Source organism: Drosophila sechellia, chromosome 2R (genome assembly GCF_004382195.2).
Source record: "Drosophila sechellia strain sech25 chromosome 2R, ASM438219v1, whole genome shotgun sequence".
Taxonomy (NCBI): domain Eukaryota; kingdom Metazoa; phylum Arthropoda; class Insecta; order Diptera; family Drosophilidae; genus Drosophila; species Drosophila sechellia.
Window position 1 is genome coordinate 6,880,366 of NC_045950.1, and position 26,162 is coordinate 6,906,527.

The 26,162-nt window shown below is 46.7% G+C and overlaps 1 protein-coding gene across 4 annotated transcripts in view; it reads left to right on the forward strand.

Annotated features, from left to right (window-relative positions):
• The window catches only part of LOC6608547 (protocadherin-like wing polarity protein stan), a 46,974-nt gene extending 21,109 nt beyond the window's left edge, over window positions 1-25,865 (forward strand). The window contains exons 3-8 of one of the 4 annotated variants that reach the window (XM_032715291.1): window positions 11,907-13,610; window positions 13,712-21,035; window positions 21,118-22,968; window positions 23,839-23,845; window positions 24,356-24,420; window positions 25,303-25,865. In XM_032715291.1, coding sequence (XP_032571182.1) covers window positions 12,089-13,610; window positions 13,712-21,035; window positions 21,118-22,968; window positions 23,839-23,845; window positions 24,356-24,420; window positions 25,303-25,336 — 10,803 coding nt within the window. In that variant the 5' untranslated portion in view covers window positions 11,907-12,088 and the 3' untranslated portion in view covers window positions 25,337-25,865. The other 3 variants (XM_032715293.1, XM_032715292.1, XM_002033245.2) reach the window with 3 other exon arrangements.
• The last annotated feature ends 297 nt before the right edge of the window (window positions 25,866-26,162 follow it).

Here is a 26,162-nt window from a genome sequence, read left to right on the forward strand (position 1 = left end):
CCTAATTATAGCCACTTTCACCCGGTTAATTGACCGTCTTGTCATGGCGAGATTCATCAATTCCATCGCTGCTGTATTTCGCCGGCATTTCCGGCGAACGGCGACCTTTCGACCTGATTTGTAATTTCTTCCACCTCGCTGGACATTTTCGCGTCTATTCTGGTCGGTTGCACTTTCTATTTTGCACACAGGAAATAATTTTATAAAGCACACAAATAAGATAAATATATGAATATTAGAAATATCTGAACAATTCCATAAACGAGGAAATACAAATTGTTGTTGAAGTATTCATTTAACTAAGGAAAACTTGGGAATAATTTATATTTTATAAATTTATGCAAATAGTGCAAATTATTTTAAGAAGTGTGGCATTTTTTGGAAGAGTGCTAAATTATAGAACCCCATTTGAGCCCCACCTAGTTACCATTTTATAGCCGTGCAACATTTCGCCGTGCTCTCATTTCACCTGGAGACGTTACTAATTGGTCAGCAAAGCAGGCCAGGCGAACATTTCACTGGCTCATAACAAATTTAGTTCACTTAAAGTGTTGATTAGACGAAATTATATTCGAGTTTGAGCGGAAAAAGTTGAAGGCCCCACGCTTGAGCAGAGTAATTGCAAAATAAATGCAAGTGCTTGGCGCACGTCCCACACTCTGATTTCGAGCATTCAACATAGTAGATGCCACCGCAGGAAGAGCTCGGGAATTCCGATGAGGAGCAGGTGGAGTAGGAGGAGTCTCGTTTATGCACACATGCCCGTGCACTTGAAACTGCCAAAGGCAGTCAAGTACCTGCACCTTTGCGAGGACCTCCCCCTGGACGCAGGATCCTTCGCCTGAAAGCGGCATCCTTGCATGGCTGCCATTAATACAAATGCAGACAGCGGCAGCCATTTTGTCCCGCAGCACTTTGACAGCTCTTCAGCGAGTCCTGCTCCTGGTTTCCCCAATCCTCCTGCTCCACGGACTCCTCCTGCCCGCACCCACGCCCACATCTCCCCCTGGTATTGCCTGCAGTTATGTCTGAAGTTGATTCTCGCTTAACAAAAGAGTTACCCCAGTGATGTCGGCAATGTTCGTGCATTAATTAAATGCGATATTCGTATATTGTTCGCCATGTTTGCCGGAGTTATTTTTTGCAATTATCATCATCAACAGGAAGTCGCTCAGTAAAAGTGATTCACTTCAATTTATTTTTTTTCCGCAACAATTCTATATTTCTTTTGAGAGTTCAGTTACCATTCAAATTGAAATGTATATTCACCATAAATAGAAATCCAAATGTTGTTTGTGGGCAAAATGAATAAAATAATATTTATACAAAAACATAACTTGCTGTCACCTCTAAATTTTTGGTTTTTCTGCAGAGAAATAAAATAAATTGCTTGCCAAATGAAAATAATATCAGTAGGTTAAACGGAAAAACATGAGGGAATATACTGGGTATATCCATAACTGCTTGCAATAATTGCCACAAACATAGAAGTCAACACTTGCTCATCAGATCACAAACTTTAAAGTTCAATAGGTTGCATAGACCCTGTTTGCCCCGTGTGCTATTAGGGCTAGTAACCAAATTCCGGCTCCTGACTTTGCCATCGCTCGTCTACTTGGGTTCACGGTGCAGTGCCCCCAAAATCAGCTTAGACAAATGCAGAATTTACTGGAGCGCATAAGGACATTTGCATGAGCCTTTAATTTCGGCCAGCTGGCCAAGCCAAATATTTAAGGGGGCCTTGTGCGCTGAGCTGGAAGGGAATAGTTTAGTGCCTTCTGATTCGGATTCGGATTTCGACTCTACTACGGCCGCATGGAAAATCTGCCAATCGAACATCATCATATTTTGCTTTCAATTTCCTCACTGTTTGCTTATGCTGAAGGTATGTGTATGGGCATGGGTATGGATAGGGGGATGCAGATGGCGGATGGCAGAAGGGTTGTAAGCTGGCAAAGAGAAGCTGAACATTTTCATATTCATGGGCTTCTCTCGCATGGCAAAGGCAAAATTCGCATACAAATTGTTTATTTCCCACACACCACACCCCACCCCACTCCTCCTCGAGCTCCATCTGAATCTGAATCTGCATTTGCATCTGCATCTGGGCGGAACTCGACTCACTCAGCACAACTCCCAGCTCCCAACTCTATTTGCCCTTCGACGAAGGCGAGCCAAGTGTAGTAGTGCAGCAGCACCAAATTGAGACAATATTTGCACACGGTTACGTATACGCCCCGTTGCACGGAGCAGCATGGAGCAGCGTGGAGCACACGGCGTGGGGCATGTGGCATGGGCATCTATAAACGAGCATTTTCATGTTATTGGCTTTGCATCGCTGCGATGAACTATAGCAGAGGTACGGCGACAGAGCAACCACTGTAATAAAACCACGTAACAAAATGATTGCATTTGCTAACAAATTCGTGAAAATTTTTGTGCCATCGTTGACAGTTTCCCAAGAACGGATCGACAAAGTTTGGCAGGAAGCTTAACCATCTATATAGCTATCTATATAGTGCTGCGTCCCAGGTACAGTGAACAATTGCGCCGGGGGGAAACCAATTTACCGGAATTCTCTGGCCAGCTATCAAAGTTTTGCCAGGACAATGACTTCTTTTTATTTTTCGGGCACACAAAAAATCTAATGAAAAAGTTGGCGAATAAAATGCAAAACCCCAACCTCTCTATGCAATTTGAAAAATTTGCTTTGACCCTTGTTGCAAATAACCAAATGTTAGTAAAATTACTGGTTACCCCATTTGATTTTAAGTTATTGAAGTTTTGGCAAATTGTAATAGCAAAAATGTTCTAATAATTACATATCAACAAAACAGACTTATCTATTTCATATTCATATTAGTTTTCAATTATCTTCAGTACTTTGTTACACTTACGGAGGCTTTACTGTGAGCTCCCTGCTTTTTAGGTGAGTCTGTATTTGCTTGTTGGGGAAAATTCGGGTAATGACTCATTCGCTTCAACTGCGCGTAACGGTTTAATGAGTTTTGGGCCACTCTTAGCCAGGCACACACTACCCACTTCCGTTCCACGCCCACTGTGATCCTCATACCCGCCCATCCCGCCACTATCCTGCTGTTTGCCAATTGATTTAAGGCGCTGCACTTCGCGCTTTTTCGGCCATGAGCGTAGTGGGCTGGAAATTGGGGGAGTGGCGATGGATGCGTGGATAGCGCCATCAGTGCGAGGTTTAATTGCGCAGTCTGGTTTGAGAGCATGTCCCACTGAAGCATTGAAAGTCATATTGACATTTCAATGAGATTCATTTACATTAATGCCAGGCCACAGAGAAATGGGGGACACAGGACTCAGGACTCAGGACACAGGACAAGGGACGAGGGGAGGAGGCAAGCTGAGTATGGCAACTGTGGCTGCTTTATGGAAAAACCATCCGCCCTGTGGTCCCATTGTCCTTGCAGCGCCAGTTGTTGTTGTTTGTCAGCATCGTTATTCGCGCCATTATTCCGCACCAAGTTATCTCGCACAGCGTGACTTAAAAGTTAAGCGTATTCATTATGTCCTTTGTGCCCGACGACAACACCTTCCATTCCAGCATCCTCATCGCTGTTCGTCCTGCCCGCCTGTTGCCCACTGCCAGCCTTTGTTTTATTTACTTTTCCAATTTGTTTGTCGACGCGGTGGTACAATAAAAATCCATTTCATTGTAGCCGCTCCAACATCCCCCCGTAGGCAGGCTGCATCCTTTATTCCTTGCTCATCCCCGAGGCCCCTATTTCTTAACTCATGCTGTTGCACTTAAGACTGAGCTCCTTTAATGCGGCGAATTTAAAGACACCAGGATTATCTTGCACCTCTGTGGTACCCGCACTTATCACTGCCAACTGGCGGCTCGAGACTTAGTGACAAACTTTTTGGCCAACTGTCGATGCTGATTACCAGGCCAAGCCCACTACCGCTCCGCCAGTCGACAGCCGGAACAGTCGGCTGGGAAATAGGATACGGTGGATACTGCTCCATGGCACTCCGCTCCTCGTGTAAAGCACTCTTCAAGTGGCAGCCACTCGCATTAATAATGCCTGAAGGGCTGCTGCTGCTGTTTCTGCTGGAAGAGCAGGAGCAGCATATACGCACAAAAGTGTGCACCACAAGTTGTAACTTCCAGTGCTCACAAAGATACAGATACGAGTACGAACCCTAGAAACTCTATGGACCGGGCTGCAAGCACAAAGTTGGGATAATGTGGACTTTTGCTATCTTTGTTGCCCGGCAATTCATATGCCAACTGTGTGTTTATTTATGCTTACGACTTTTTGCGTAATCAAGTCTATCTCTTCAGATACCCCTTTGAGTACTTTTGCTCCAGGGGCATGATAGTTTTGCGTGATTTATACACAGAAAGAGACAAAAGCAAAATAATATTAATATTTATTAGTAAAATATACTAATTAACAATTGATAGGCCATAAATTAAATATTGCACATGACCAATTAATCAAGTGAAACCACTGGGGCATGTGTATTGCAAGTATATTGTTTATTAACTCTCTCAAATGAATATTAGATTTCTTGGCTAGAAGTTTGAATTCCCATCAAGACACAAACAAACTGTGTTTACCATCTGCAAACTATAAAGCGCAGAATAAATTTGCAAATGGTTTTTCAGGGAAAATCTCATCAAAGCAAAGCCAAAGTATTCACTTACACAAATCACACAAAAACCTATTCCGGCAGAGTTCAAATCCCATTTAAAATGAGATAACATGCAAGACGTACATATGTGTATTTGATATTTGGGAAAGTAAACTTTTCCTAGATTTACTTGTGGCTGCCCCCCGATTCGAATGTCTTGCACAACATAATTTTCCGGTCTCGATTTTCGGAATTGCCGCAGTAAAAACAACAAGATGCCTTTTGGCCATGGATTCAGATTTGTTTGCCCATGATGTGAGTTGCCAAATGTTGCACACGTACAAACACAACCTGTTTTGCAACCTAGTTTGCTTAAATCGCAGTCAACAATCCAAATGGAAATTGTTTGAGCCTGTCCGTGGGCTAATTACTGGACACTCTGTGTCCATGGCATCTGCTGTTGTTTGTTTGCTTGCCGGCAAATTATTTGTCATTGCTGCTAATTAGGCGTTGTCTTCAGCCTGCAATTGAATGGTAATGGCACCCCGTTTTCCCCATCTCTGCCCCTTCGGACAACTCCAATTGGCGTAATTCCCCTGGAAGGTGAGCAAACTGGAGCTGGCACAGAGTCTTTGATTAATGGATTAGGTGCAGATTGTAGATGGTAGATTGCTCATACGCCCGGAGTGCTGCTGGTGGAAGGCTAAAGTCATTACATATTGATAATGCCCAGCCATTGTCTAGGCTGTGACCCACATTGCTGCCACCTACATCCCCACCATCACCATCAGCATCACATCTCTAATTCTTTGTTCTCTACCCTTTGCCCTGTCTTCTTTTGGCCATATCCTGTTACGGTAGCTGAAATCGCATTTAGTGCTTTGCCGCTCCTTGTTTGTCTTAGTCATTAGCAGAGTTGATAGCTGATGGCTAGATCCCCCTTCTTCTGCTCCTGCAGCTTTTCCCGCCCCTCCTCTTAATGAAATCCCACGCAGTGTGCATGTGCATTCCAATGATCCGATTCATTGACGGCACTCCGGCTCCTTCCCAGCCATTTGACAGGATTATCCATTATCCCCTGTCGGGCCCCTTTTCAATTTACTTAAATCGCCTCGCTCCGTCGGGAGGATAAATCACTGGCAATATTTCATAGGCAGGACTGCATAAATTCCCCATAAAACTGCGACTCCAATGCGAATTAAATCGCATTAACATAATCAACTTTACAACAACTATAAAAATAAATTCAATGGGATTTGCGCTCGACTGCCGACGATTCGTTTGGGATCCTCTGGCTCCTTGTCATTGTTGCAGCCCCCTATTTGCTATACCCTATCCCCCCACATGATATCCTGGACTAGGACTCGTTGAACTCCTAGAGGCGTCTCCGTGCGAATGGATGGACTTGACTGAATGTGCTAAAAGCTTGAGCAGCCGGGAACCTCGTATAGTGGCAGCACATTTCCGGAAGAAGTAGCGCCAATGGCAGCCATTGTTTTTCTGATTAAGCGCTGCCATATGTTGTCCGCCCCTCGCTTCCCTTCCCCTTTTACCCTTTGGGTGCACTGACAGAAATGAGGGGGTGCATAAAATTAGTTATCCTGTGGCAGGAAATGGTAAAACAAGTTAAGAAGAAAAGCTGCAGCACACACATGGTTACTGCAATGCAATATAAATAAGAAACAAAGAGAAATACATTGAATTCCGTACGTTGTTTTCCTCAGTGCACAGTCGGTTGTGGAATTCTCGCTGTGAGCGATATGTGTGAGCCACAACACACAAACTTAATTGCGAGCAGAAAGCAAAAGCAACGAGCACGATGACAATGCCACAAAGGAAAATCCGCAAAAGAGAGTGAAGTAAAAGCTTGTCAACTGCAACCAGCCCACCTCCCCCCGACCGCCGACCCACCTCCCTCCCAAGCCCCACATTTATCATGAGATTTTCCCTAAGTGTTCGCTCTGCATTTGAATTAACTTGACGGCAAAACTTAAACTGCTAACTGCAACGCACTTAGATCCCTGCCTCGACCCGTATGCACACGGATATATGCGGTGGAGCAACTGAATCCATTGGAATCCCACTTTAGCCCGATGCCTCTGGCCCTGGCTCACTTATTCATGCCCTCATTTCATTTACGCATTTCGTTTGTCATCCTTTGTTTCCTTTGGCGGATGCGGCTCCTGCTGCCGGTGAATTTCCCGTTGCCTGCTTTCCTTCCATGCCCACTTGGATGTTTGGATGTTTCTCCTCCGGACTGTGCAATTAATGCGTGGGTCGGGTCATCCAGCGTTGACATCTACTTAAAACTTCCCTGCCGGCCAAGTGGGCAATCGATCCGGCAAGTGGAGTTCAACTGAATTATGGAGGAGCTCTGAAAGGCTTGTCGAGGATGCTGTTGCTACGCCTTTTGCAAAATTGAGAGGCCTTGGAGCGAACTTTTTGGCTACAAACTTTCCCGCATGCCCAAATAGAACTCGAACGCTCCAGTTGGAACTTTTGCACTAATTCAGCGATTCTTCCCCCATTAATTAAGCAATTCCGGAAGGAAGGCAGCTCGAGCGCATCCAGCATTGATTTTGTGTCGAGCCAGGAAAACTTGACTTAGCCCGGTTCCATCCACAATTAAGTGAAAATGTCAAGTGGCTGCTGTTCTGTTGCCTTTACTTCCTGAAATCCTGGCAGTTGGACATAAATCTCCTCCCTGCGATACGCGCTAATGGAGCGCGAGCAGATCGCCGGTGGCGGCAGCTCTGATTTGCATTTAAATGCGAGTCCTGCGGAATTTACAATGCTCCTTCTAAATCTTCTAACTTCAAGTCCTTTCCCGGCTGCCAGTCGCCGATTTCTGCTGCTCAGCTGCTGCACTTCCTGTACCACTTGTTTCGCCGCTGGCACACTTTTAATTTGTACGCCATGTTGCAAGTCAAGTTTCTATTCCCCCTTTTCCAGGTTTCAGCACACTTGAACAAAATGAATGGCCTCATATTTAAAGGACTTTCATCTTTAATTATTATCCTCACCATTTTAAGCGCATCTACTAGTTAGAAAATACTTGCTAACAATAGGAATGAATGCTAAAGCAGCTGTAGGTCTTTCGCTGCTGGGATTAATATTCCGAATAACTTAGCATAGGTATATAAGTAGTTGGACTAAGTTAGCATTGCATATTCACATCGCTATATGATAATATATATTAATTTATTTTAAAAATTTTTTTAATACTTTCTGATTTGTTTTCTAGTAGTTAAAAATGTTAATTCACAGAAAAGAGCCTATTAGGTCACAATTAAAAATGTCTAAAAATTAACTAGAAGATTTTCCGTGTGCAGTGATTCCACACTTTATTCGTAGCTCCTTTTCCGCAGTTTTCCATATGCATTGTCCTGGACAATGTTATCGTTTAAGCTCAATTGCATTGCTTTGCTGTGTTCTCTCTCGTTTGTTTGCTTGTGTTTTGGGGAATGGGGCATGGGGTTTTGGGGGCATGTGTGTTATATTTCGGGTTGGAGCGGCTTGGGGGTGTCTTTTCGGTCAGAGGTTTGCTGGTAGTTTGCATTTGTAGCTGCTTGTTGCTGTTCTGCCTTTGGCTAAGTATGAGTACTACAGCATCAGCAACAACAATGGAGACTTTTCTTCTTTCGATTCTTTCGGTATTGCTTTCCCCGCTTTTCCCATTTCAATGGCTGTGTGTGTGTGCGTTGTTCTACTATGTTTCTGTTATTGTGGAAACTTTTTGTTCCGCTTCCGCTGCACTGGCTGCTTTTCCTTTTGTCGTCCTCGATTGCATTTTGCATGCTTAACAAAGGCCATTTGAAATGGTTTTTCCTCGTACAAATTTAATTGGTGTCCGGGCGAGTGGAAATTAATACCCCGCCATCCGAAATACACTTTCACTCGGCGCTGAGTGCTTCGTCTGGCACTTGGTATCTGAAATGTGCTGCTGCTCCTCCCGCGCGGGGGATGCCATTCTGTAGACTCTGGAAATTACGTATACGCCGTGTGGGCCAACTAATGTGGCCTTAATGCAGTTTGCTGCTCACACGACTCGCCAGGTGTATTATTTAATACTATTTTTGTCTGTTTGTCTCGTTTTCCTCGCATTTTCATTTAGTTTTCATGCCAAGGAGCGTCTAGATCGTCTAGACCGGAGACAAGTGCATTTCCGGCACGCAAGCCGCTGTCTCGTGTCCTGGCAGACAATGAATTTTATTGCACTTCGTGTCCTCGAATTTGCTAATGTCTGCCTGGCACGCGACCGCCTTATCCTGGCCACGAATTTATGGTAATTTCGCAGACAGCAGACAGTGAGTCCCTTAGTTATTTGCCACTTCATTAAAACAAAACAAGCAATAATATTAATTTGCCCCAAAAGGGAAATCACTCAGCCAAGTCTCAGACCAAATTCAATTAAAGTCCTCTTCGCTAGGAAGGAATATTTTTTCTCTCATAATGTTGATCAATTTTCATTAGCTTTTTGGGACCACTTTCCCGCTCTTGATAGCGCAAAAAATCAGCAAAGTCAGCGCTTGCCTTGAGGCGCTCATTAGGAGACTTTAAAAGGCTTGCCACGCCCACGCAGAAGGCCGCAGTGGGCGGTCCGTGATAAATTTTCATCGGGCTTAAAGTTGACACGTTTCGGGTTCCCTTTATTTTCGCAACTCCCCCATCTCTGCTTACACTTCCACTTTGTAAACGACCAAGACGGAGCATGGAAAGGAATCCGGAGAATGCGAGAACTTTGGGGCTGGATAATATTTCAGGTACACCTTCCTGGGATTGTGCTACTTAAAAAGTTTCCAGCTGCCGGTGCTTCTTCGAGGCGGCTGAATGTCTCGTAAAACGCGAGTGTTTATGGCCAACCCTTTCTGGCCATGAACAGTCGCATTTCCCATTTCCCGCTTACGTTTAGACGATATTCGTTACACGTGGGAAATATTTGCCTGGCTTCAGGACCACCCAAAATATTTTGACATTACCCCAATCGAAGCCCCACACATATACATATATATAGTATACATATGTATATATACATATATATCGCGTCATAACTTTGAATTGCGATTCGTCGACGGGGGTGGCAATAAAACAAAATGGCAACTTGTAATTGCCAGCCGACACAGTGACGCATTCTTAATTAGCTAGCAAACTTCGGAATTGCAACGGCTGCAATCGCCAAAAATATTAATTAGTTGGGAAAACTATGCAAAATGCACCTGCCGTTTCGGTTTCGCCTTTCGTTTTCGAATTGTTTCAGGCCAGGCAACGTGTGAAAATTTAATAATTTCATGTTTGCTGCCAGCGCGCCTGTTTCAAGCTTGACGAACCATGAAAAGCGCCTGCCCCCTGCACCTGCCCCCTGCGCCCAGGTGGAAAATGTGGAAAAGTGAAAAGCGGTGTGCTACGTGGGGGGCATGAGTATCAGTATGGGGATGGGTGTGTCAGTGTGTGCTCTCAGCCGCCCGGAAAAACAATAACAATAATAATGTCTGCGCCTGGGTCTGGCACACGTCTGCGTCGAACGCGGCCAAGCTGAAATTTTAATTAAACATTTTAACACTGCAATTAACACGGCGACAAGCGCCTCACACGCAACTGCAGTCTAGGGGATTTCTCCCAAAAAAATAACAAAAAGAAACACCCGAGTCCAGACTAGGCAAAAGTTGTGACTCCTTGAGAATGCGAGCTCCCACTCCATATGTCCTGCAGGCATTGTAAGCACTCCTCTTACCTGCTTTATTCATAAATGGGAAACACATTTTTATAATGGACGTCTGCAGCAAGGACGTCTGTATACTATATTGTTATAGTATATATATATATATAGTATATATATACTATAGTATATATATATAGTACTATAGTATATATATATATATATATAATATATATAGTATATATATATATATATATATATATTATATATATATATATATATATATATATATATATATTATATATATATATATATAAGTGAAACTAAAGATTCCTAATACAACATTTTTAGTATGCTAAACAAATTGTCAGGCACAGACAGGACTTGTTGAAACAAATTTATATTTATATTTATATTTACTGATACAATATTAAGAGAGCGTTCTAAACTTTAAGTTGCATTAGAATGCATTAAAGCCACATTGTTCCCATTCTTCATGGTCCCCAGACTCGATTCAATTTGTTTTAGATTTGCATTAGATGAGAGTTAAGCATATGTCACTCCAGTTGCTTCTCCTCCACAGGACTTCGTTGCGCAATGCATGTGTGCTATACCACACTGCGTATACGCAATTCCGGATAGAACCAGAAATGGGGATTTTGGCTCGCTGCGTCCTTCATGGAGCGAACGTGCGAATTATCTGCACCGAAATGAGCAGCGCAATGAACAAACAGTTTAGTTGCAACTTGAATGCGACATGGAATTTGACACGACACGACTGCCGACCTTCGACCCCCTTTTTGGCACCTGGACCGACCGTCCAAGCCCTGTGGGCTGGGGCAAATCGTAATTTTAGTATGGTGTGAGCCAGTCCGTACGTGTTCGACTGACTTCAGTTAATTAACGTCCCCGAAACGCTTGCCAAATGGCCATTAGAGGGACATCAAATCGAATTTCATTAAATTTTCAACTCCAGCGACCAAATGACCATCGGGTAACGGTCATCCGAGCTTTGGACAGTGTCACATTGTGGCATTTTGTTGGCTGCACTTCCACATCCACTTGCGCACACCCTTTACCACCCTCAGCCAACATTTCCCGCCAATGTCGCCAGTTTTGCTCCTCGTTGTCTGATTAAGCTGTATACTTCATTTTGCAAAAATGTCAAAGGGGGCTGGAAAAAATGGTTTGCCAAACAAAGCGCCAAAGAAAACCAAAAAAGATTAAATTTCACTTTATCTAGCTTCATATTAGCTAGTCATCGTGGCTGAGGAAAATGAAATTAAAAATGTTGCCCGCTGCTTTGTAGGTTCCTCTAAAATTTGTGAAAGCTTTTCATGAAGAGTTTTTAATTAAGTCAAAGGCAGCATTAAAACTGCCAAAGCAGAAGCTACCACCTCACATACAATTTATTTCTAGAACACTCGTAGAGGAGTATCTTAAATATTTAAAGTACTAAAAAAGAACCGTTTCAACAAGTGTGCGCTAATGAATTTAATTCAAAGTTTAAAAACGTAATTTTTGTACATTTTTCCCAGCAGGAGACACTTTCAAATACATGGCCTACATTTAAGGGCAAACGCAACTCAATTACCTTCGCTAACCTCACTGACTCTCCACATTTTCTTGTCCTTTTCAGACAGATGGCCACGCCCGCAGCACCGCCCACCGATGATAATTGAATAGGACCATTAATTGCACTGTGGTTTGTTGGTTCTCGCACCACACCCACACACACGCTCCACACACACACACACATTCACGGGGGAGAGACTGAGACACACACACACATCGACCAAAATAAGGCCACGTGGTCGAGTCATGCAAACGAGGGAGTTCCCTCAAAGGCCCCTGGGCCTGCTCCTCGTGCTCCTTGTCGTCCTGCTGCAATCATCGCTCATCAAGAGCTACTTGATTATCGTGCACGAGGACACGCCTTCTGGCACGGTAATCTTCAACGCCTCCGTCTATAAACTTGGTTCCGAACGGCATTACAAGATCAATGCCCACAAGTCGGCCAATTTCGTGCACCATCTGGTCTCCGTGAATCACAAGGATGGCCAGATTCAGCTGAGAAAGGCCCTCAAGTGCGATGGCATCTACTATCCGAATCTGTTCACCTTCTACGTAGACTCCACCTCGAATCGACTGCGCAGCATAGATTACTATAGTCTGCCTGTGCGGATCTTCGTCTCGGGCCACAGTTGCAATGAAGATAGGAGGATAGAGCAGGAACTGCATCACCATCACTATGAGGAGGAGGACAATACGGGCTACTCAAAGCGGAGGCGAAGGCGATCCACCCAGGAGATGATCCAACTGAATGGCAATCAGCTAGAGGAGGTGTTCCGGCAAAACAGCACTGAGTTCCGAGCAGGGGATCTGATATTTGGCGACAGCTTCGACAATGAGATGAGGCACAGGATTCTGAGCCGAAAGAGAAGAGCAGTGGGATCGCCGGATCCGCTGCACCTCCAGCCCGCCCTGCATCGACGGATCTCGGATGCCAAGCAGTGGATCTCAGAGACGTACGCCTCCTATGCCATTCACACCACGGACAAGTGGAACCAGATCTGCTTGAGAAGATCGCAGTTCATCAACAGCCTGAATGCCTTTCTGCCACGATCCGTTTGCCAGCACTGCAAGGTTAGTTTTCTGGATGTGAACGACGAGCGATTCGCCATCGAGCACCAGAGCAGGGATCTGGTGGCCAGCAGGGATGTCTGCATCGCAGAGTCCATGTGGAAAGTAAGCATAACCTTCAACATCAGGTGCGATCGACGCGACATCGTGGACTCGGACCATCGCCTGAAGATCGTTTACCACCACCAGGAGTTTAACGATACGGATATCGCCCGAAGGGTTCGGAGGGAGCTCCGCAATCAATCACCCTACTTTGAACAAGCCCTCTATGTGGCCTCCGTTCTCGAGGAGCAACCGCCTGGCGCCGCGGTGACCACTGTGCGGGCCCGAGATCCCGAGGATTCTCCTGTGGTTTATTCCATGGTCTCACTGTTGGACTCCCGCTCGCAGTCGCTATTTAAGGTGGATTCCAGGACAGGCGTTGTTACCACCTCCGCCAGTTTGGATCGTGAGCTCATGGACGTGCATTACTTCCGAGTGGTGGCAACGGACGACAGCTTCCCACCGCGATCTGGTACGACGACGCTGCAGGTGAACGTCCTGGATTGTAATGACCACAGTCCCACCTTCGAGGCGGAACAGTTTGAGGCGAGTATCCGTGAAGGAGCCACTGTGGGATCCACAGTGATAACACTACGAGCAACCGATCAGGACATTGGCAAGAATGCGGAAATCGAATATGGTATTGAGGCAGTGACTGGTAAGTTATAAAGATTTATCATACAAAAAAGATCGTATCATTATTATAATTTAAAGTAATTTAATTAACATTAATTTTTTTTATTATTTCCTATTTTCTAGATGGCGCCGGATTGGCACAAGACCAGGAAATGCCCATCTTCCGGATCGACTCCCGTTCGGGCGTGATCTCGACGAGGAGCAGTCTGGATCGGGAGACATCGGATAGCTATCATCTGCTGGTGACCGCAGCGGATTTGGCTTCGGCACAAAGCGAACGACGAACTGCCACGGCCAGTGTCCAGGTGAAGGTTCTCGATGACAACGACAACTACCCGCAGTTTAGCGAACGCACCTATACAGTCCAAGTGCCGGAGGATCAATGGGGTGGCACTGAGGATAACACCGTTGCGCACATTAGGGCAACGGATGCGGATCAAGGGAACAATGCCGCCATTAGATACGCCATAATCGGCGGAAATACTCAGTCACAGTTCTCTATTGACTCGATGTCCGGTGATGTGAGTCTAGTGAAACCGCTGGACTACGAAAGTGTACGCAGCTACAGGCTGGTTATTCGCGCTCAAGATGGAGGCAGTCCCTCCAGAAGTAACACCACCCAGCTCTTGGTTAACGTCATCGATGCGAATGACAATGCCCCGAGGTTTTACACCTCACAGTTTCAGGAGAGCGTGCTAGAGAATGTCCCCGTTGGTTACAACATCATTCGGGTGCAGGCCTACGACTCCGACGAAGGTGCCAATGCAGAGATTACCTACAGCATTTCCGAACGAGATGACAACTTTCCCCTGGCGGTGGATCCTCGCACTGGTTGGGTGCAAACCATCAAGCCACTGGATCGTGAGGAGCAAGGTCGCTTTGCCTTCCAGGTGGTGGCCAAAGATGGAGGTGTACCCCCCAAATCGGCCAGTTCCTCGGTGGTAATCACCGTGCAGGACGTGAACGACAATGATCCAGCCTTTAATCCCAAGTACTACGAGGCAAATGTGGGGGAGGATCAACCGCCCGGTACTCCGGTTACCACAGTCACAGCCACGGATCCGGACGAGGACTCCCGCTTGCACTACGAGATCACAACGGGCAACACAAGGGGTCGCTTTGCGATCACCTCTCAGAATGGTCGGGGTCTAATTACCATCGCCCAGTCGCTGGATTACAAGCAGGAGAAGCGCTTCCTGCTCACAGTAGCTGCCACCGACTCCGGAGGACGTTCTGATACGGCCACCGTCCATATCAACATCACGGATGCCAATAACTTCGCTCCCATCTTTGAAAATGCCCCTTATAGCGCATCAGTGTTTGAAGATGCCCCAGTGGGCACCACTGTCCTCGTGGTTTCCGCCACCGACAGTGATGTGGGAGTAAATGCACAGATCACCTACTCCCTTAATGAAGAGAGTATAAACGGCTTGGGTAGTCCAGATCCATTTTCGATCAATCCGCAGACTGGTGCCATTGTTACCAATGCCCCTCTGGATCGGGAGACCACCAGTGGATACCTGCTCACCGTGACTGCCAAGGACGGAGGTAACCCTTCGTTAAGTGACACTACCGACGTGGAGATTGGAGTGACCGATGTTAATGACAATGCACCTGCCTTTAAAAGCCCACTGTACCAAGCTTCCATTTTGGAAGATGCCCTAGTGGGAACCTCGGTGATCCAGGTGGCAGCCAGTGATCCCGACGTAGGCCTTAATGGGCGCATCAAATATTTGCTGAGTGACCGTGACATAGAGGACGGATCCTTCGTGATAGATCCGACCTCGGGAACCATTCGCACCAACAAGGGATTGGACAGAGAAAGTGTGGCCGTCTTTCATCTAACGGCCATTGCCGTGGATAAGGGATCACCACCGCTTTCAAGCACCGTGGAGGTGCAAATCCGATTGGAGGACGTCAATGATTCGCCACCAACTTTTGCTTCGGACAAAATCACACTCTATGTGCCGGAGAACTCGCCTGTGGGCTCTGTAGTGGGTGAGATTCATGCCCACGATCCCGATGAGGGCGTCAATGCAGTGGTGCACTATTCCATTATTGGCGGCGATGACTCCAATGCGTTTTCTTTGGTAACTCGACCTGGTTCCGAACGAGCTCAACTGCTGACCATGACAGAACTAGATTATGAATCCACTCGAAAGCGCTTTGAATTGGTGGTTCGGGCAGCCAGCCCTCCGTTACGTAACGATGCCCACATCGAGATCCTAGTCACAGATGTGAATGACAATGCACCAGTCCTGCGGGACTTTCAAGTTATATTCAACAATTTCCGCGATCATTTTCCCAGTGGAGAGATTGGACGAATTCCAGCTTTCGATGCCGATGTTAGCGATAAGCTACACTACAGGATACTTTCCGGCAATAATGCCAATCTACTGCGCCTCAACAGCAGCTCGGGAGGACTGGTGCTAAGTCCGCAACTGAACACCAATGTGCCCAAGTTTGCCACCATGGAGGTATCCGTATCGGATGGAATTAACGAAGCCAAGGCGATTATGCAGCTTTCAGTCCGACTGATCACCGAGGACATGCTCTTTAACTCGGTAACGGTGCGACTAAATGAGATGACTGAGGAGGCCTTCCTATCACCCTTGCTGAACTTCTTCCTGGACGGACTGGCTGCCATTATTCCCTGTCCCAAGGAACACATATTTGTGTTTAGCATCCAGGATGACACGGACGTTAGCTCACGCATTCTGAACGTCAGCTTTTCAGCACGCCGACCGGATGTGTCCCACGAGGAGTTCTACACGCCGCAGTATCTTCAGGAGCGAGTCTACTTGAACAGAGCCATTCTTGCCCGATTGGCCACCGTGGAGGTGCTTCCCTTCGACGACAATCTCTGCGTGCGGGAACCCTGCCTGAATTTCGAAGAGTGTTTAACTGTGCTGAAGTTCGGAAATGCTTCTGAGTTCATACACAGCGATACAGTCCTTTTCAGACCTATCTATCCGGTTAATACGTTTGCCTGCTCATGTCCAGAAGGCTTTACGGGTAGCAAGGAGCACTATCTGTGTGACACTGAGGTGGATCTCTGCTACTCTGATCCCTGTCAAAATGGAGGAACCTGTGTGAGGCGAGAAGGAGGCTACACTTGTGTATGTCCATCTACGCATACTGGTCAAAATTGCGAAACAGGAGTGGGACACCTGCGTCCTTGTCCGTCGGAAACATGTGAGGGAGGGTTGTCCTGCCTCAGCAATTATCCCAGCTCACAGCCTCCTCCCTATACGGCCACCTGTGAGCTGCGAGCTCGTGCCTTTGGGCGCAACTCCTTCCTAACCTTCGAAAGTCTAAAACAAAGGCATCGATTCAATCTTAAGCTCCGCTTTGCCACCGTACAGGAAAATGGATTGCTACTCTACAATGGAAGATACAATGAACTGCATGACTTTATTGCATTGGAGATCCATGAAGGACACGTGAGCTTCTCCTTTTCTTTGGGCGATCATAGTGAAAGGATTTCGGTGATCCAGGAGGCAAAGGTTTCCGATGGAAAATGGCATCAGGTGGAAGTGGTCTATTTGAACCGAAGTGTCACCTTAGTCCTAGATAATTGTGACACCGCCATTGCCCTTTCTGGACAACTGGGTGATAGATGGAGCTGCGCTAATCGCACTACTTTGAAGTTGGACAAACGCTGTTCGCTGCTCACGGAGACCTGCCATCGCTTTCTGGATCTGACAGGACCTCTTCAAGTGGGCGGACTTCCTCGCATCCCAGCCCACTTCCCGGTGACCAATCGCGACTTTGTGGGATGTATCTCTGACCTTCGAATAGATGATCGTTTCGTAGATCTCAACTCATATGTGGCGGATAATGGAACGTTAGCTGGCTGCCCCCAAAAGGCTCCACTCTGCCAATCCGAGCCTTGTTTCAATGGCGGCACCTGCCGCGAGGGCTGGGGAACCTATTCCTGCGAGTGTCCCGAGGGATATGCTGGAAACAGCTGCCAGGATAATATACCAGCTCCGTGGCGATTCTCCGGAGATGGAAGTCTCAGTTTCAATCCCCTTTTGCGACCTATCCAGTTACCATGGACCACCTCCTTCTCGCTGAGAACACGCCAGAAAGAGGCTTTCCTCCTCCAAATTCAAATCGGACAGAACAGTTCGGCCGCAGTTTGTCTGAGGCAAGGAGTACTCTACTATATTTTTGATGGAGAACCCATGTATTTGGCTGGAGCTTTCCTCTCCGACGGTGAGTGGCACAGAGTAGAAATTCGTTGGCAGCAGGGTTCCGAGATACACTTCTCAGTGGATTACGGACAGCGGTCTGGATCGGTGCCCATGTCGCAGAAGGTTCAAGGCCTCTATGTGGGCAAGATTGTAATGGGTAGCCCCGACGGCAGTATTGGAGCAGTTCCCGAAGCCTCTCCATTCGAGGGGTGCATTCAAGATGTGCGTATTGGAGCGGGGCAATCGGTTCTCTCGCGTCCAACTATTCGGGAGAATGTGGAAGACGGCTGCGAATCACGTGCTCAGTGTCCGGATCATTGTCCCAACCACTCATCCTGCCAGAGTTCTTGGGATCTGTCTACCTGCGAGTGTGATTCCGGGTATGTGGGTACAGACTGTGCCCCCATCTGTACGGTGAGGCCTTGTGCTTCCGGAGTTTGCAGAGCAAACACAAGTTTGACTCGAGGTTATGATTGCGAGTGCAACAGCAGTTCCCGGCATGGAGATTATTGTGAGAAGGAACTTCAGCAACCGTGTCCTGGCGGTTGGTGGGGCGAACGGGTGTGTGGTCCATGTAGATGCGATCTGGCCCAAGGATACCACCCGGACTGCAACAAAACCACCGGACAGTGCTACTGCAAGACAAATCACTACCAACCTCCGAACGAAACCGCCTGCCTTTCCTGCGACTGCTACTCCATCGGAAGCTTTAGTGGAGCATGCAATCCTCTGACAGGACAATGCGAGTGCCGTGAAGGAGTTATTGGACGTAGGTGTGACTCATGCTCAAATCCCTATGCCGAAGTCACCCTTAGTGGATGCGAAGTGGTGTACGATGCCTGTCCGCGATCCTTTGCCGGTGGGGTATGGTGGCCACGCACTCCTCTTGGAGGAGTTGCCATCGAAGGATGTCCTCCACCGGCTCGAGGAAAAGGGCAACGCAGCTGCGATGCTCAATCAGGAAGCTGGAATACTCCGGATATGTACAACTGCACCTCGGAGCCTTTTGTGGAGCTGCGTCGTCAACTTTCACAACTGGAGAAACTCGAATTGGAGCTTAACTCGTTTGTGGCCATAAAAATGGCAGAGCAGCTGAGAAAAGCTTGCGAGGCGGTGGACAGGAGAGGTGCCAGCAAGGATCAAAAGATTTTGGGAAATGGCCGCCCTAACCGGCGTTACAAAATGGAATCATCTTTCCTGCTTAGCAATGGCGGAAACGTGTGGTCACATGAACTCGAAATGGACTACCTCTCCGATGAATTGAAATTCACCCATGATCGTCTGTATGGCGCCGATCTTCTGGTGACGGAGGGTCTCCTACAGGAGCTGATTAACTATGAACTCATGCAAAGTGGTCTTAACTTGTCCCACAGTCAAGACAAATACTTTATTAAGAATCTGGTGGATGCGGCCAGCGTAATTTTGGACCGAAAATACGAGGCAGAATGGAGAAGGGCCACGGAACTCATTCAAAGGGGACCAGACGATCTGGTTGATGCATTTAACAAGTACCTGGTGGTTTTGGCTCGATCCCAACATGACACCTACACAAGTCCTTTTGAGATCGTGCAACCAAACATGGCCCTAGGATTGGACATCGTCACCACTGAATCCCTATTTGGTTACGAACCGGAGCAGTTAAGCGAATACCACCGGAGCAAGTACCTCAAACCGAATGCATTTACCACAGAAAGTGTTGTGCTGCCGGATACCAGTGGATTTCTACAGCACTCGGCTCGTCAGCGACCAGTGATTAGTTTCCCCAAGTACAATAACTACATATTGGATCGTCGTAAGTTTGATCAGCACACCAAGGTCCTGGTGCCCCTGGAGATGCTGGGAATTACGCCTCCAGAAAGCGATGAGATTTCACAGAGTGGACGAAGAGGAAGTAGTCATGACCATCGTGCCATCGTGGCGTATGCGCAATACAAGGATGTGGGACAGCTGCTCCCCGATCTGTATGATGAAACCATTACCCGTCGTTGGGGTGTGGATGTAGAGCTGGCTACCCCCATTCTCTCCCTGCAAATTTTAGTTCCCTCAATGGAAAGGGAGCAGGAGACGCAACGCCTGGAGATTCCGTCGAGAAAGATCTTCTCTTCATCTTCGCCATCTTCATCCTCATCAGGCAGCACGGAACAACAATTTGTGGAGGTTTTCGATGTTCCTAAAGCTCCAACGAGCAGTAGTGAGCAACAGATTGAGGATATACGGATAACAGCTCACGAAATTCCGCCACCAGTTTCCTCTGTAGAACACCAGGAGGCTTCAAGTAGTGAAGACGGTGAAGAGAGGGAACCACACATTCGCCTAAATCTTGACGACATTGAGTTCCATGGCAACTCCGGAGAGGAGGTCATATCTCCAGACTCACCCGAGATGCTTAATCCAAATTATGAAGGCGTCAGTTCTACTGGAAGTGATGAGCAGACAAAGGGTGAAAACGAAGCGGTTTATAGAGATCGCCGTTTGGTTAAGAGACAGGTAGAGATCACTTATCCTTCAGAACAAATGCAGCAATCAGAACAGGTGGTGTATAGATCCTTGGGCTCGCCTCATTTGGCGCAACCCATAAAGCTGCAGATGTGGCTGGATGTGGACTCAGCTCGTTTTGGACCCCGTTCGAACCCCCAATGCGTCCGCTGGAACTCCTTTACCAATCAGTGGACTAGATTGGGCTGTCAAACTGAGATTCCCGACTTCGATGGAGACTTCAATCCTGCGGCACAACAAGCGATCCTTGTGAACTGTAGCTGCACCCATATTTCCAGCTATGCTGTCATTGTGGATGTGATTGATCCAGAGGACATCCCAGAACCTTCGCTTTTGGTGCAGATTACCTCCTACTCCGCCTTCCTGGTTTCACTTCCCCTGCTGCTGGGAGTGCTCTTAGCTTTGGCCCTCCTACGTGGTCAGCAGACCAACTCAAACACCATTCACCAGAACATCGTGCTTTGTGTCTTCTGCGCGGAGCTCCTTTTCTTCGTGGGTATGCAATCGCGTCGGCAGCTCCTGGAGAGCGAGTTTCCCTGCAAGCTGACGGCCATCTGTCTGCACTACTTCTGGTTGGCTGCCTTCGCCTGGACAACGGTGGACTGCGTTCATCTATACAGAATGCTCACCGAAATGCGTGACATTAACCACGGTCCCATGGGTTTCTATTTCGCCATGGGCTATGGTGCCCCGGCCATCGTCGTCGGATTATCTGTTGGAGTTCGTGCTCATGAGTACGGAAATAGTTTATTGTGAGTACCCAATAATGGAAACCTTTCTTATCTAGACTTCAAAAACTATAAAAATATTAATTTAATGTATTTTCTTTTACAGCTGTTGGCTGTCTGTCTACGAGCCCGTTGTGTGGTGGTTAGTGGGTCCCATTGCGGGCATGTCCGTGGTGAACCTGCTCATCCTTTTCGTCTCCGTCAAAGCTGCCTTTACACTTAAGGATCACGTACTTGGATTTGGAAACTTGCGAACGCTCCTCTGGCTGTCTGTGGTATCGCTCCCGCTGATGGGAGTCATGTGGGTCCTAGCGGTGCTGGCCGCTTCGGAGCACTCTCAGTTGCTGAGCCTGTTGCTCTCCGGCGTGGTGCTACTACACGCGCTTTTCTGCCTCATTGGATACTGCATCATTAACAAGCGGGTGCGGGAAAACCTCCAACGCACCTGTCTGCGATGCATGGGTCGCAAGGTTCCGCTTTTGGATTCCTCCATGGTGGTTAGCAATAGCTCACACAACGTGAATGCAGCGGCGAGGCCGAGTAACTTCCTGGCAAGTGGATATGATACCACCACCAGGCGAAACATAGGCATCAGCGCTAGTAGCACTACGTCGAGAAGTACGGCCAAAACTAGTTCGAGTCCGTACAGCGACGGACAACTGAGGCAGACCTCAACGTCCACCTCGAACTACAATTCAGCCAGCGATGCTCCGAGCTTCTTGAGAGGATTCGAATCTTCTACAACCGGAAGGAGTAGAGGTGGCGAGGAGAAACCATCCCGGCGCCAGAGGAAGGACTCAGACTCTGGCTCCGAAACAGATGGAAGATCCCTCGAACTAGCCAGCAGTCACTCCAGCGATGATGATGAGTCGCGAACGGCTAGATCTTCTGGTACACATCGCAGCACGGCCGTGAGTTCGACGCCAGCCTATTTGCCCAACATCACGGAGCACGTCCAGGCCACCACCCCGCCGGAACTGAATGTGGTGCAGAGTCCGCAGCTCTTCCCGAGTGTAAATAAGCCCGTCTATGCTCCGCGCTGGTCGAGTCAGCTGCCAGATGCGTATTTGCAATCACCTCCGAACATCGGACGGTGGTCCCAGGACACTGGATCTGATAACGAACACGTTCACGGGCCAGCGAAGATGACCATCTCGCCGAATCCACTGCCCAATCCCGATCTCACGGACACCAGTTACCTGCAGCAGCACCATAACAAAATCAATATGCCTCCCTCGATTCTGGAAAATATTCGAGATGCTCGGGAGGGCTATGAGGACAGCTTATATGGGAGACGGGGGGAGTACCCTGACAAGTATGGCTCCTACAAGCCACCCAGTCACTATGGCAGCGAAAAGGACTATCCCGGCGGAGGAAGTGGCTCCCAGACGATTGGTCATATGAGAAGTTTCAACCCGGATGCCGCGTACTTGAGTGATAACATATACGACAAGCAGCGTACGCTGGGCAGTGGCTACTTGGGCACCAAGTCGGAGTCACCTTACCTGTCCAAAGATCGCATAACACCCGATATCTATGGATCCAGGGATGGTCATTATAGCCTCAAGAGACAGCCTGCCTATGCAACTGATTCCCTGCACTCGGTTCACTCGCTCCTAAAGAACGATTACCACCAGCAGCAGCAGCAGCAACACCATTTGCAGGACAGACTGTCCGAGGGATCGGATAAGAATGGCTACCACTTTCCCTACACCGCCGAGGAGGACCACCTGCCCGCCAGGAAGCTAAGCCACACCCAACCGCCTTCGCTACATGGATCTCAGCTGATGCAACCACCTGGAGTGGGCCTGGTGAACGATGTGAACAATCCGGGCTTGATGGGAAGGCACACCCTAAATGGAGGATCCCGACACAGTTCCAGAGCCTCCTCGCCGCCCTCCACCATGGTGGCTCCCATGCAGCCACTGGGGCCGCTGACCAGCATCACGGATACCGAGTAAGTTGGCCAGAAGGTCTGCAGCAAGATTGTGTCACAGAAGTCTCTAGTTTGGTACCCTGGAAAATCGTATGGCACCATTGGTAACATTCGGTTTTGGGAGATTTCTGTGACATGCCTACTGCTCTTGTTGGCTTCGGTTTAGGTTTCGGTTTTGGTTTCAGTTTTGTTGTGGTTCTGGTGACCAGTTAATGCTTCTTGTGCTCCTTGTGCAGCCCATCCTGTCTCCTGATTTGAGTTTTTTGTTGGCCTAGATGATTAGTTTTGGTTCGGGAGTTCCTGTTCGTTCTCCGTTTTTGAATCCAGCAATTAATCTGTGGTCCTTTGTTTCTGATTCTCTTTTCTTTATGGCATTCGAATCAACAACTACAATGACATAAACCCTTTTGTGCCATTCGACTTTTCCCACAACAATGAAAACTGAAAACAATGCAAATGAATATGGTACAAACAACACACACTCACTCACTGCACGCCTACACACACATGCACACTCGTACCCACATATCATATACATTTATCTATACGTATACATGTCCATATCCTTTCAGCTGGTCCTGGGAACGTTTGAAGCAAATCTAATTTGACTATCTTTCACTTCTATTCTCTCCAATATCGTGCTTTCGCTCTCTCTCTCTTTCTGTTTTTGCTCTTTGAAAAATAAACCCAAACACACACACACATACGCATACCGCAAACACACACTTATAATCGACAAAATACAAAAAAAAATGCTAACTGAAATTCGACGTAATGCAAAATGCTATGGCGGCTCGTGTTCCATTCATCCAAACCCAACAAACCCGACCAAATCAAACAACATCAACAACAACCACACAACTACAAATTCAACTACTACTACAACAACAGCTCAGAGGTAAACCACAAGTAAAATGCATTTTCAAATCGCACATCACATTTCCCATTTTCCACTTTTCCATCATCGTCTTCGTTTAAATTTGTTTTCGATTTTCGTAGCTAGGGTGTGCATAAAATGATTCGATTCCATTCGATTCGATTTGAATCGATGCGTTTCGAGCTCTTTAACTAATTCCAAAGTGCACCCGTTTAATTTGATTTGACCATTTTAAATTGAATGTAAATATTAAATATTGATTTTCGTTTTATTTGGCTCCCGCTGCCATTGAATGTTTCTTTGTTCATTAGTTTGATTAATCCAATCAGTTGAATCTCACACTTTCTGATTTGTAATCCGAATGCTCGAATTTCGTGCTGCATTTAATTGGAACGTGTAATATCGAGTTTACGCATTCACTACATTTATTAATTCCCATCTAAGAACTGTATACATCAATCCATTCCCACCCCCCACACCGCTCACCTGCTACAAAAACAGACCTTATAAACAACCTGAACATCTCCACAGTTCGACATTATTTGGCTGCATCGCAGGCAACAGAGGCAACAGTATCCCTGGTCGCTAACCATATGGTATAATGAGTAACAAGGACATGTGTCCGATCTTAGTTAGCCCCCCAGTTAGTCCTAGTTAACTTAACTTAAAGCCCCAAAAACAATTCAATAATAGCAGGCTGACCAAGTGAATTGGCGAGATTATTGAACACGCAGCTAAATCAGAATCCCCTTTAGTTAGTTTAAATCCCTAAATGGCAATCGAAATGAAACGAAAGGTTCCTACTACTTAATCTTAAACTAAATATCTAAAAGCTACTTTCATAAAATTAACTATCTTCCTGTAAATTAAAAAGCACTTACAAAGTTTTGTTTTCATTACTTTCATAAATTGAAATTCACAATCTGAACTTTAGTTTCTTGGCTCTAAATTATGAACGCCACATCTTGATGAAATGAAAGCGCCTAGAGTGAAAAACAATAGAGCCCACAACCCAATGGCGCCCAATAATGTTAGTGATTTACCGAAAAACAACCAGAATCCATTAACACTTGGCAAGTTAATTGGGTTCTGGCCAAATAATAAACTTAACCACATTTAAACAACTCACACTACAACACAAGTAACCCCAATACTAACGCACCGACACGAATCCACACGTGGAATTATGTTTATTTTTTCACTTTGATAATTCAGTTGCATAAATTATGTTTGCGCTTGAACCCAACCATACATTAAACACGTATTCGCATGCAATTTATGAGACTCTGTGGCATGCCACAAATTGAAACTTATCAAAGTACTGCACGTCGTAGAGGAGCACGTAAATTAACATAGTGTAGCGTAGATGCAAATATAGAAATATGGCTAGATACATATGTACATATATGTGTATACATACGTACCTGCAGAATAAGCCGATTTCAGACCCACTAATGGCATATTTCTGTCGCAAACAGGCGGAATATTGATGATGACGAGACCACAGTGTGACGACTGTCCCAGCAGCAACAGCAGCAGCAGCAGCAGCTACAATTGAAGCTGCAACAAAGGCAGCAGCAGCAGCAGCCGCATCAGCAGCAGCGGCAGCAACACATGCAACAACTGCAGCAGCAACGCACCAAGCAACAGAAGCAGAAGCAAACGCAATATTTTGCCACCATTAGACGCAAGCCGCAGTACAGAATTCACACGGAGGACTGAGGTCCTTCTTGCCAATCGATCCGATTGTAGCATACTTTTGGGAGCACCTGCCATAGGGGCATGCCCGTCATTATAATTGAAACTTTGTACATACACGCACCCACTTAATTTTACGTAAACCCAGCTTAGTAAGCCCTCATTCGGGCACAGATATTTATACGATAGCCTAGCATTTACATAATTTGAAGCGCCACTTGCATTTCGTTCGGAATTGCATAACTCGAACACACACACAGACATAGAATTACTCAGCTTTAGCCTTGTGTATGTATTATAAATTACACTATATAATTATGTATTAAAACAAGAGTCAGACTGATTTTATGCATTTTACGTTCTGCTATTATATTTAAGACCCACACAAACATTTAGCCAGCGAGCTCATGCACTTAGGTCCAATTACCATACCATTACCATTAACAATTTCGAAAGCCCCAGATCCGATTCGGTTTCGGAACGAGGGGCCATATCGGGTTCTCAGTGCGACTTTAGTTTGAGAACGTTTGTGTGCCTCGAGCTTTTTATGCCAAATTAGTTGAAGTCGAAGGGGAACTTGTAAATGAAAAATAATCTGCGAAAGTTTGCAATTCATTTGCCTAGCATCCGCACATGTTGC